The sequence below is a fragment of the Bubalus bubalis genome, chromosome 11, assembly GCF_019923935.1.
Source record: "Bubalus bubalis isolate 160015118507 breed Murrah chromosome 11, NDDB_SH_1, whole genome shotgun sequence".
NCBI lineage: Eukaryota > Metazoa > Chordata > Mammalia > Artiodactyla > Bovidae > Bubalus > Bubalus bubalis.
In genome coordinates, this window is record NC_059167.1 from 17,875,318 (window position 1) to 17,888,663 (window position 13,346).

At 38.5% G+C, this 13,346-nt stretch overlaps 1 protein-coding gene across 5 annotated transcripts in view; it reads right to left on the minus strand.

The window, feature by feature from the left end:
• The window catches only part of BBOF1 (basal body orientation factor 1), a 36,146-nt gene that overhangs the window by 5,370 nt on the left and 17,430 nt on the right, over positions 1 to 13,346 (minus strand). For 3 of the 5 annotated variants that reach the window (XM_044924743.2, XM_006053861.4, XM_006053860.4), the window contains exons 5-11: positions 12,259 to 12,339; positions 11,475 to 11,545; positions 10,060 to 10,204; positions 8,518 to 9,011; positions 6,031 to 6,132; positions 641 to 715; positions 364 to 478 (exon numbers count right to left, since the gene is read on the minus strand). In XM_044924743.2, the coding sequence (XP_044780678.1) occupies positions 364 to 478; positions 641 to 715; positions 6,031 to 6,132; positions 8,518 to 9,011; positions 10,060 to 10,204; positions 11,475 to 11,545; positions 12,259 to 12,339 (1,083 nt within the window). The remainder of the gene's footprint in view (positions 1 to 363; positions 479 to 640; positions 716 to 6,030; positions 6,133 to 8,517; positions 9,012 to 10,059; positions 10,205 to 11,474; positions 11,546 to 12,258; positions 12,340 to 13,346) is intronic. The other 2 variants (XM_044924741.2, XM_025295216.3) reach the window with 1 other exon arrangement.

Genomic DNA, 13,346 nt, shown 5'->3' on the forward strand with positions numbered 1-13,346 from the left:
TGTAGTGACTCAGCTTCCCAGCTCTGTACAAAGCCAAGAGGTTCGTGGTCATTATGTTTATTCTTACATAAATGACAGTACATATTTTAGCTGGGCTATATATTTCAAAAGACAATTTATAGGTTTTCCACACTAAAAGCACAAATATGCATTTGTATTCAATATATGCTTTCCTTAATATGGACATTGGTATTAAAATGTCCACAATCCAAAAAAAAAGTCCACAATCTCATACTAATGTTATTACTCATTTCACTGATCCCTGAGAACTGGCTAGTAGAGAAAAGAACTGTGACTTAGAAGAAGCTGCATGAGGAAGAGGAACAGTTATGTGTATTGTTTGGTTAGATTACAGCTCCTTACTGTGTCAGACTCTTGTGATCCTTTCTGAATATTGCGTATCAACAGTTCACCAGTAGAATTTAAGACTGGCACTTGCTGGGTGATGAACGTTTGATCTTGAAGCTTACTTTCATCCCTACAATAATGACAAAGTGAGACTTGTCGACAACTGTACACACATGGAACTTGGTTCAAAAAAATAGACTTATGTTATTCTCACTCAATTCTTATATGTATAAGATGCCCACAACCACCACTGCGATCAGGCTCACATTCATTGACTGTCAAGAGAGCTTACCCAGACTCCTTTGTTGTTTCATCGTCAGGAACAACATAGTCTGGAACTGGAGGTCTAGAACTCTGGCTGTATTTCCTGTAGTGGGGATATGTTAACAATGAGGCAGCGTCGTCACATGCCATGTATATCAACTATACTTTTAAAACTGCTAAAGGAAAATGTTTCAGTTGGATGGGTTTCTAATTTTCAAAAATGCTATTATACACACACAGAGGCAAGTATATTAGGCAAGTTAATTAAAACTTACATTCTCCTAAAGTTGAGACACTGACTTTAAGAAATGGAAATATTTATGAAGATAATCATGATATTCATACAACAGATATTAATTGTGATGGGCAAGGTTGAACCAGAGTACTGACCAAAAGCAAGCCCAAAAAATTCCCTTCCCACAAAAAGAATCTCGAAACACAAGAAAGTTACCCAATGGAGATAGACCCAGTATGAAAATTTTTCCTAATACTTTGGGAAATCTAGTTTAAGAACAGGAAAATAGGCCCTCTCGCCTTCTGAGATGGCCCACATTCTATCTATTGATTCTTTCTCTGAGTATTCTGTTTCTCCCTGAATGAATCTGCTTTATTTTTGGACTATTTAATATGGCCAGGTTTTGAATGGGGTTATGCTGCTTTCATATGCATCTAATTTAAGACGAGTTTTAGGAGTGGGGGGTGTCTTTGCTTGCAAAGCAACCTACTAAAACTGTTTGTAACTCTGTGAAGCCCACTTTCAAATTAGGATGATGTTTATTTCCAGTTCATCACTGAAAATACTACTTGTATTTCTTCTGTCTAGAATGCTTTTTCCACCTCCCTTTTGTTCCTGTTTCCCTTTAGAGATCAGCTCAAGTTTTTACTTCCTCAGAGACTTTTCCTGATCTCAATTAGGTCAGACTCCCCTAATCTAGGCTCTCTTACCACTAAATACCACTCCTTTGAACCTGTGTCAGAGTGGTATTTTTCTTTTGTGTGATGACTTGAACAATATTTTTCTTCCCACGTAGATAATAAACTCCCTGAAATCAAGCATGTGTCTTTATTTGCTTAACACTATATCCTCAATAAATTGTCGTTTAGTCGCTCAGTCATGTCCGATTCTTTTTCAACCCCATGGACCACAGCTGCCAAGCTCTGTTGTGGGATTTCCCAGGCATTAATACTGGAGTGGGTTGTCATTTCCTTCTCCAATATATATGGCATTCAGTATGTATTATGGTAAATGAATTGATGGATTAAAAAAAAATTTAAATATCTCCATAAATGTTTATGGAAATGTTTCCGTATTTTTCATATGGAAAGTATGGTTTTCCATATTTTTCATTTGCCTTTCATACCACCTTCAGTTCTTAAGCAAAAAATCTTTTTTTAATTCATTTTTTTATTTAGGCTGTGCTGGTCTTCGTTGGTGTGCTGTGTGGGCTTTCTCTAGTTGTGGCAAGTGGAGGTCACTCTCTAGTTGCAGTAGGCAGGCCTCTCATTGCAGTGGCTTCTCTTACTGTGGAGCACGGGCTCTAGGGCACAGCAGCTTTGGTAGTTGGGGCACGTGCACTCAGCAGTTGCAGTTCCCAGGCTCTAGAGCACAGGCTAGTTGTGGTGCACGGGCTTAGCTGCTCCAAGACATGTGGGATCTTCCTGGCTGAGACACCAAGGAAGCCCTCTTAAGCTAAAAATCTTAAACATTTATTTTTTTCTCTATATTCCTTTTATTCTTAATCACCATATCCTGCTTCTCCTTCCTTAGTGTGTCTGTTTCTTTTCTTTATTCCAGCTGCCTCCACTCTTGCTTAAATCCCTCACCACACATGCCCAGAGCTGTGCAGCAGCTTCTGCCCGTCCCAGTTCTATGTATGTCCTTCAATCTGTCATACATGTCACTGTGTTAGGTTAAGGTCAGCTCTGAGAACAAGGACGTAAACCCTTCCAGTAGGAGAATCTAAGAGTATGGCCTATTGTTCTTTGTATTCCTCCAAGGCAGAGAAGAAAACTATGCTGCATTACTCCAGAATCTATATTACAAAGTTCAGAATTTTCTGCATGGTTTTTAAGGTTCATCATAATTCAACCCATAGATTAAACTTTATTTCTAATTACTAATTACTCTTACAAATAGCTGTGAAAAGAAGAGAAGCGAAAAGCAAAGGAGAAAAGGAAAGATATACCCATTTGAATGCACTGTTTCAAATAGCAAGGAGAGATAAGAAAGCCTTCCTCAGTGATCAGTGCAAAGAAACAGGAAAACAATAGGATGGGAAAGATTAGCGACCTTCAAGAAAATTAGAGATACCAAGGGAACATTTCATCCAAAGATGGGCTCAATAAGGACAGAAATGGTATGGACCTAACAGAAGCAGAAGATACTAAGAAGAGGTGGCAAGAATACACAGAAGAACTATACAAAAAAGATCTTCATGACCCAGATAATCACGATGGCGTGATCACTGACCTAGAGCCAGACATCCTGGAATGTGAAGTCAAGTGGGCCTTAGGAAGCATCACTATGAACAAAGCTAGTGCAGGTGATGGAATTCCAGTTGAGCTATTTCAAATCCTGAAAGATGATGCTGTGAAAGTGCTACACTCAATATGCCAGCAAATTTGGAAAACTCAGCAGTGGCCACAGGACTGGAAAAGGTCAGTTTTCATCCCAATCCCAAAGAAAGGCAATGCCAAAGAATGCTCAAACTACTGCACAATTGCACTCATCTCACATGCTAGTAAAGTAATGCTCAAAATTCTCCAAGCCAGGCTTCAGCAATACATGAACCATGAACTCCCAGATGTTCAAGCTGGTTTTAGAAAAGGCAGAGGAACCAGAGATCAAATTGCCAACATTCACTGGATCATCAACAAAGCAAGACCGTTCCAGAAAAACATCTATTTCTGCTTTATTGACTATGCCAAAGCCTTTGACTGTGTGGATCACAACAAACTGTGGAAAATTCTGAAAGAGATGGGAATACCAGACCACCTGAACTGCCTCTTGAGAAATCTGTATGCAGGTCAGGAAGCAACAGTTAGAACTGGACATGGAACAACAGACTGGTTCCAAATAGGAAAAAGAGTACATCAAGGCTGTATATTGTCACCCTGCTTATTTAACTTCTATGCAGAATACATCATGAGAAACGCTGGGCTGGAAGAAGCACAAGCTGGAATCAAGATTGCAGGAGAAATATCAATAACCTCAGATACGCAGATGACACCACCCTTATGGCAGAAAGTGAAGAGGAACTAAAAAGCCTCTTGATGAAAGTGAAAGAGGAAAGTGAAAAAGTTGGCTTAAAGCTCAACATTCAGAAAACTAAGATCATGGCATCCGGTCCCATCACTTCATGGCAAATAGATGGGAAAACAGTGGAAACAGTGTCAGACTTTATTTTTCTGGGCTCCAAAATCACTGCAGATGGTGACTGCAGTCATGAAATTAAGACGCTTACTCCTTGGAAGGAAAGTTATGACCAACCTAGACAGCATATTAAAAAGCAGAGACATTACTTGGCCAACAAAGATCCATCTAGTCAAGGCTATGGTTTTTCCAGTAGTCATGTATGGATGTGAGAGTTGGACTATAAAGAAAGCTGAGTGCCGAAGAATTGATGCTTTTGAACTGTGGTGTTGGAGAAGACTCTTGAGAGTCCCTTGGACTGCAAGGAGGTCCAACCAGTCCATCCTAAAGGAGATCAGTCCTGAGTGTTCACTGGAAGGACTGATGTTGAAGCTTAAACTCCAATACTTTTGCCACCTGATGCAAAGAGCTGACTAATTTGAAAAGACCTTGATGCTGAGAAAGATTGAAGGCAGGAGGAAAAGGAGATGACAGTGGATGAGATGGTTGGATGGCATCACTGACTCAATGGACATGAATTTGAGCAAGCTCCAGGAGTTGGTGATAGACAGGAAGGCCTGGCATGCTGTGGTCCATGGGATTGCAAATAGTTGGACATGACTAAGTGACTGAACTGAACTGAATTACTCTTTATCATCACCAAATTTCCTCAAGCCAGGAAGTTTCTCCTTAGTGTTGCCTAAATACCCTCCAGACAAAGGTCCGTATAGTCAAGGCTATGGTTTTTCCAGTAGTCATGTATGGAGGTGACAGTTGGATCATAAAGAAAGCTGAGCACTGAAGAATTGATGCTTTTGAACTGTGGTGTTGGAGAAGACTCTTGAGAGTCCCTTGGACTGCAAGGGGATCCAACCAGTCCATCCTAAAGGAAATCAGCCCTGAATATTCATTGGAAGGACTGATGCTGAAGCTGAAGCTCCAATACTTTGGCCACATGATGTGAAGAACTGACTCATTGGAAAAGACCCTGATGCTGGAAAAGATTGAAAGCAGGAGAAGAAAGGGATGACAGAGGATGAGATGGTTGGATGGCATCACCAACTCAATGGACATGAGTTTGAGTAAACTCTGGGAGTTGGTGACAGACAGGGAGGCCTGGCATGCTGCAGTCCATGGGATCACAAAGAATCAGACTGAGCTACTGAACTGAAATACCCTCCACCCAGTCTTCCCTCTGGGCTTTTTCTCATGGTGTCTACTAAGTCCTAGCCTGATGTGCCCTCCTCACTCTCTCTACCCTCCTCACTTTTTACCACTATCCTATAAGGCACCCACAAAGTTGCCCTCTCAGCCTTCCCTGACTACTCCAGCCCACTGACAAATTGCCTGCACTCCAATTACACTTTATTGTGCCACCTAATTTTCCTTGTTACACTTGGCTTTGTTTGGGAAATCAAACTGTAAGCTCTTGAAATCAAAAGCAATGTCCTTTAATTCTTTTGAATCCCTACAGTACCATGGTGCCAAGCATTTAACAATCAGTTGATAAATGGTTGATTTATTTTAGCGACTTTACAGTTCATTACCAGGGTTACAGTCACTGATAAAACACGGTGAAGAAAGAGAGTAAAACTAATCATTAAAAATAATTATTTGGAGTAACTGTGGTTTTCTGTTTTCCTTTCTAGGTCTTTTTTTTTTTTTTTTTTTTTGGTATTAAAGAGTCCCATGGTTACTATTCAGCTTTGTAATCATTTACTTATCTTTGCAGACCAATAGAATCTTAACAATTGCTATGCTTCTCTTTAGTCACCACTCATTCAGCTGAGCAATGTTATACCTTCTTAGGAAGCATTAGCTTAAACACCTAAGATTAATCAATTTTTCTCTCTCCTTTAATTCTAATTCCTCTTTCATTTTGGTGCTCACTTACACATCTCCCATTCTTTATCTCTGGGAGTTGCAGTAGCTATGCAATATGACCTTGTTTTATTTTCTGCTTGTTTCCCATTCTCTTAATTCTAAATAAGAATATATTCACTGTTTCTATATGGTTTCTAGGTTTGATAGAAAACTCGTATTTCACTACTGAAATAGGGAGTTACCTAGGAACAAAGCCATTCATTTTTGCAAAGAGCAGTCTCAAGACTTTCTCCTTCTGCTCCCAGGTCAAATCTCCAATATCCACATTTCCTTGAATATCTGTCCTAAAGAATTTCAAAGAAAAAAATGGAAAAAAGTATGATCAAAGGAAGCATCTCTTTTTTAAAAAAATATAAAATATGTAAACATGAAAAAAGAACATTTCTAAATCATAACTGAATATTACTATGTTTCCAAATGTAATGACTACAAAGCAAACTATGTCTCGGAGAAGGCAATGGCACTCCACTCCAGTACTCTTGCCTGGAAAATCCCATGGATGGAGGAGCCTGGTAGGCTGCAGTCCATGGGGTCTCGAAGAGTCGGACACGATTGAGTGACTTCACTTTCACTTTTCACTTTCATGCACTGGAGAAGGAAATGGCAACCCACTCCAGTATTCTTGCCTGGAGAATCCCAGAGACAGGGGAGCCTGGTGGGCTGCCATCTATGGGGTCACACAGAGTTGGACATGACTGAAGTGACTTAGCATGCTAGCCAATTTGAAGTTTTACATAGTAATTAAAATGAAATAAAAACTGTAACAACATGAAAAAAAATCTGTGCCCAAAGGTTAAGCAAATAAACAGAATAGAAAGTTGTGAGGCAAAATTATGTATCCAGATAATTATGTATCCACAAAGACAAAAGAAGTAAGAAAAAATAGTTGTTTGGTGCAATTACTGATAAATTCCTTTTAGCATGTCTTTAGTATTAGATATTTTGCTATGAAGATAGAGTGATGAGGTAAATATATAAAATAACATGTAACTTATCTAGTTTATTTCTTACCTCCAAATAAGGGTATAGCTAAGCTTTCCAGGCAGGTATTTATCTATACCATAACTTTTCTAAAGGATTTATAGTCTACTTGCTATTTACAAAAGTTGGCTAACATGTACAGTATAGATGTAGAATGTAAGAAACATTTGCATGTATGTCAATTGGGTTAGTTTAGATTTTGCCTTGTGATCACCATATACTTTGTCCTTCCCAATCTGCCTCTTCAGCAGATACTGTAATATTTTAACTACAATTTCTGCTTTCCTGGTAGATGCAATAGAACACTAGGGTTAAGGTGATTAATTGCTCAGAAGGCAGAATAGTAAGAGTCCAGTTTCTGCAATAATAATGTGGAGAGTCATTTTATGTACCTTCCTCCGAAAACTTATATACCACTTAATATACAGTAGATTTAAAAAATGAAAAGAAACTGCCTTATATATGGTGGGGACTCAACTTGCTTGATATATTAAATAAAAAATAGAAAAAATTACAGTGAACCTCTGGTAGTAGTTATTATAATGAGTCTATTATTATAATAGAGTAATAGTAATAGACTTCCAAATATGGCAAGAAGATAAAAAAATTATAGTATGGACATTTTTGAAGAAGAGTAACTGGCCATGTCCAACCTTCCCAACAGCTATATAATTTAAAAGAACTTTCATATTAGCCCATTAAAAAATAATTTAAAACAGAAAATACATTTGGAAGCCCTTCTTAATAAGATGTTAAGTGCATGGTAGTAGGGATTTTTTAAAATTTCTTAAGGCCCTTGAAGAATCTAATTGCATAGGGATATAAAACAATTTTTTCAGAGTAATATTTAAAATGTACTATAATCCATGGTTTATAGGGTGAAAGTATTCAAACAGATATTAATGCTAACAGGAAACAATTAATTACTGTATATAGCCTGTGCATGTTAGTCACTCAGTCATGTCCAACTCTTTGTGGCCCTATGGACTATAGCCCGCCAAGCTCCTCTGTCCATGGAATTCTCCAGGCAAGAATACTAGAATGGGTTGCCATTTCCTTCTCCAGGGGTATATAGTCTGCAACTGTCTCAGTCATTCTGCTGCCTTCATCATGGTGGCAGCAGATCTCTTCAGTGTACTTTAGACACTTGTAGGGACTTTCGGTTACGACAGTGGTGGAAGGGGCACTACTGGGTGTCCTCCAATCCACAGGACAGTTCTGTACAACAAAGAGTTATGTTGATTTTTTAAATTAGAGGTTTGGTTAGATATTATTACCTATGAATTTCATCTCAGAATAGTAAGGGGAATATTACAAAATATTTGTGAAAGTATGTTTATCAAAAATGTTTAACCTGAATCTAATCAAACCTTTGAAACAAATTTACAGGAAATGGAAGAAAGGAACATGTTAAAAGATATTACAGTGACATTCAAAATGGAACAAACAATCCCTCTGACAAGTCTCTGTCATACGAAACAGGGAGACAATCTACTAAGAAGACCCCACACATTATGCTAAGCATGGGGTTACAAAGATGAGTAAGACAGTTTCTCTTCTCAAGTAACTTACTGAGTAATCTATTTAATACTTAGATACTGTCAAAATGAACTTGTCAGGATTTTTATTTCTCTAAAGAGAAAAAAAAAAGCAGTATAAAAGACAAAATATTAAAGCATCATTAGTACCATTTATCAGCCTCCATAAGATCCTGATTCACGCTATTGGTGCTATGTTCTCTGCCATCAAACGTTCGGATTTTGGGATATTCCATTCTTCCTGCACATGCCTCTCTCATTTTAAGATTGAAAGCAGTTTGTGCTACCTGTTTATAATGCTTTCTGCTAAATAGGATCTGTTTCTTTACTTGGTGTAGAGCATCTAAAAAGAATCTTTCCACTTCTGTTCTCTCATCTAGTATGTTCTTGGCCAGCTTCTTTATTCGATTCATTTCCTTGTCCTTCATCTGAAGAAGTTGCTGCAGCTTGAAAATTTCAACCTGACCTGCTTGGTTCTCTACCATTGCCTGTTGCTGCAGTTTTAAAACTTCAGTCTCAAACTCTTTGGTCATGCAAATCAGAGCATTCTCCAGGCTTACTACCTTCTTCTGAAGAGTTTGGATTTGTAATTTCTGCTGGGTAAGTTGCATTATCTTTTCTTTAACCAATAGATCATTGATCTCCTAAAACAGAAAGATGAGGGAGGTGTGAGTTTTTTTTAATTAATTTCAGAATGTAAAATTTACTCACTAATTTCCATTACTTTAAGAGGTTTGAGTTTGAGGCCAGGTTGCAATGGTGGTATTTTTGCTCTTCTGTGCATAAAGAGTAAGAAACATCAAGAGTCCTTTTCTGGACTTTACAAAGACCACAAATTTTACTAATCAAGGCATTTTCCTTCTTCTAAAATTATGAAAGCTTCAGTATTTTATATTATCAAAAGAATATCCCAATAAGACTACACAGTAAAATTACTATAGTAATTTAACAACTACTTACTGTCAGCTGTGGCAATCTGCTAGTTGCCTGTCCCAGTGTCCATTTTCCATTTTATACTTCATAATAAAGCCCTAATTTTATTCAGAAAAGCACTAAGCCCAGATGAAAACTCCCAGTTTCCCTAGTAGTTCAGCAAAGCCATGTGACTAAGCTCTGATGAAACAGCTGCAAGTAGAAATGTGTATAGGACTTTCAGGAAGACCTCTGAAGGGAGGAGCATACTGTCTTCCTTCTTGTTCTTCTCCCTCCCTGTTGTGAGAGCGCCAGCAGCTGCTGGGGGCCATGGGGTGACTCTGTGGCGATAAGCCATGTGCTGCAGAACAAAGTTCTGCAGGAGGAACCCGAGTGTCTGCTAACTTTGTGGCATTACAGCTCTGGACTGCTTACCTCCAGACTTCCTTTAGGGAGAGGATACACCCTTACATGGGGAAACCACTGTAGCCACAGCTGAGAACCTATTCCTAAGTGATGCAGGGACCAACTCTAAGCAACACAAAATGATTACAAATGTATTAGAGCACAGGAGTTACATTTATGTTTCAGATATTCTTTATAAAGCCAAATCTAAAGTTTCTTATAAATTATTCAGTAATTAACTTCTCAGGTAAGAAAAATACATCAACCAGACAGAAGAAAAATGGCCCTATTGTCCTTATCTATCATTACTATACTCGGTTCTCACTATTCACCAATCTTTAAAACAAACAAGAAAGTTTAAATGAGAATGGGAACCTTTTGCTGTGAAAGGAAAGTCTGAGTCTCTTGCAACTTCTGGGAATTTTTTTGTAGAGCATCAGCTTCCTTCAGATGGTATGCGAGAGCTTTCTGGAGATAAATATTCTCTTTAAAAACACTTCTTCCAGCGTGGTTCAATTGCCTATAAGACCCCAAAACACAGACCTAAGTTTTAAATATTACCAAAGTAGATCAGTGACTGCTTTATCCCCTAACATTAATAGTAATGATCATTGGGAATTCCCTAGCAGTTCAGTGATTAGAACTCAGAGCTTTCACTGCCATGGCCCAGGTTCACTCCCTGGTCAGGGAACTAAGATCCTGTAAGGCACGTGGGCAACAAAAAATAATAATAATAAAGAATAATGGCCAACACTTATTTAGCTTATGGTGGGTACTCTATACTTGGGTGGGGATCTTAAAACTAAGTTCTCACCAATGGAAAAGTAAAGAGTGATATGTTACTTCCAGTCCAAGGCAGTTAAGGGCAGGTATGTGTTTCCCATACTCTCTCTTTGTCCATGTGACTGGACATAAAGAACAAAATGGAAGCAGCCCAGGTTCCTGAATCACCCCTGGAGTACAGCTGTCAGACCCACATTAGATTAGAAATAAACCATTGAGACCAGGGGGGACTTCCCAGGTGGCACAGTGGCAAAGAATCTGCCTGCCAATGCAGGAGACACAAGAGACTCAGGTTTGATCCCTGGGTCAGGAAGATCCCCTGGAGTAGGAAATGGCAACCCACTCCAGTAGTCGTGCCTGGAAAATTCCTTGGAAAGAGGAGCCTTGCTGGCTATAGTTCATGGGGTTGTAAAGAGTCGGACACAACTGAGCGACTGAACACATTAACACACTGAGACCTAGTTTATGCATTAACACAACACAGTTACTTATATAACTAATATACCTATCCACTAATTATTAATATCCACTATTATATTATAATATATTATATATAACTATTAATTTCCACTAATATACCTCATGATAACCATGCACAGTTGGCATTATTAATACCATTTTTATTTTTTTTTTTTTACATTTTCAAGTAATAATTCAAAATTTATTTGCAGTTTTATAAGATTCTACTTCATGATTCCCAACTAATACCATTTTTAGATGAAGAAATTAAATTTCAAAAAATTTAAGAAATCTTCCTACAGTCAATTAGTATACATGTTGAGAACTAAAGTGTAACTTCAAAGCCCAAGTTTTCTCCCCCACACTCTGCTGCTACAAAGAGGATGGGAGGAAAAGGGGTGGAGACACAGAGAGAAGGAAAGTAAACTAGAAAATCTGAAGGAAGCAAACCTGGAGAGAAGAGGGTAGAAAACATAATACGAACAAAAAAGACTAGCAAAGAGGTGAGAGAGGCTACTAGAAAGAAAAAGGAGGCAGTGGTCTCTTACACAACAGCTTCATGGTGGGCTCTGTCTGCCAGCATTATTATCTTCTTTTCAGCCTCTTTTTCTAGTCTACGCTAAAAGAAAATAGGCTCTTTTAATACAGTTATATCTAGATTATGCTTCTATCCCACTCCCAGGTTATTCACACAAACTAGAAACTGAGAGCTACTTTTTAAAGCAAATCCTTTTATATAAACCTGACATGAGTACTTATTTGCCTCACCCTCACTTCCCTACCTGCTCAGCAATTTGTGAAAAAATCTATTTAATTCTTTCCTAAGGATGAAAAATTAAAGAATTAAAAGAATTAAAGAAAAACCATGGGGACTCTGAGAAGATTCTGTAGAGGAGCAGTGTTCCAAAGCACTTCTCATAATGTGGAGAATTAACTTTAGATGCACAGAGAAATGTGGAAACCTGTGAAGCTAAAGAATACTTTTGCGCCCCTTTTATTAACATCCTTAGTTAACTTGACTAAGGGAAGGCCTTCACGTGAGCCACAGGAACCTCTCCAAGCCCACCTCCCCCAGAAAGTGGCGCCTGCAGCTTTAGTTCCACCAGGGGACACCAAGCTGGGGTGAGGGGGACTGTGTCCTGAAGCCTTGCTCAGATGACTGTCCCTCTTGAAGATTTCAAGAATGTCTAACTAAGGGTGAGATAATCTGGGGTAGATAATCTTCTTATAATAAAATGCCCAACTGAAAAGTTATGTCTCAGAATACATATAAATACACTTATTTTGTTCTAGTACACACAATATTTACTAATTAATGCAAATATGTTGTACCTTTTCTTCAAAAAACTTGCCTTCCAGTCTTCTAAGTGTCTCCTGATGTTTCCGCTCTGTGTTCCTTAAATCCTCCTTCAGCTAAAATTAAAATAACCAAAAAAACAAAGACTGGTCAGCAGGAAATGGGGTGGATTGGGGTATGCTGTGGCTGCTGCTCAGTCGCGTCTGACTATGCGACCACTTGGACTGTAGCCCACCAGGCTCCACTGTCCACAGGATTCTCCAGGCCAGAATACTGGAGGGGGTTGCCATTTCCTTCTCCAAGGGATCTTCCCAACCCAGGGATTGAACCCACTTCTGCATCTCCTGCATTGGCAGGTATCTTCTTTACCACTGAGCCACCTGGGAAGCCCCAGATTGGGGCATATCCCTGAACATTCTCAATCAAGAAACATTCTCTGTCACACATTACCTCTTAATCTTGAACACACAGAAAAACCTCATGCCCTCCCTACGAGTACCATATTTCTCATAAATATCTATAGATTGGGAAGATCCCCTGGAGAAGGGAAAGGCTATACCCACTCTGGTATTCAGGCCTGGAGAATTCCATGGACTGTATAGTCCATGGGGTTGCAAAGAGTCGGACACGACTGGGCGACTTACACTTTCACTTACAAGATTAGTACTGAGTTTCTAAAAAGCTTTTCATGAATAACAGTTCTCAGAACATTCAAATAAGTTATTATAATACTCATCCCCACCAAATATCTTCATTTTAAACACATGAACTCACAGAATCATAATTTTCAGAGTTGGAAGGAATCTTAGGAGTCAGACTATACAAATCTCCCACTTAACAGGAATCTTTACTATGAGAAAAATATCTAGAGACAGAAGTACCAATAATTCAAATCACATTAATTTCCTAGGCTGCCCTTTAAGAGTTCTCATTTTTAGAAAATTATTCCTAGTATAAATATAAAAAGTATCTCCCTATGATTCTCATAGATGGATCCTTCTATCCTCTAAAAGTACATAGACTAAAAAGAACAGAAAATTCTTCTAGGCAAAATAAAAAAAAAATTGAGCTAAATAACCCTGATTCTGAAGGCTATATTTACTGGTAAGAACCTATCAGATGA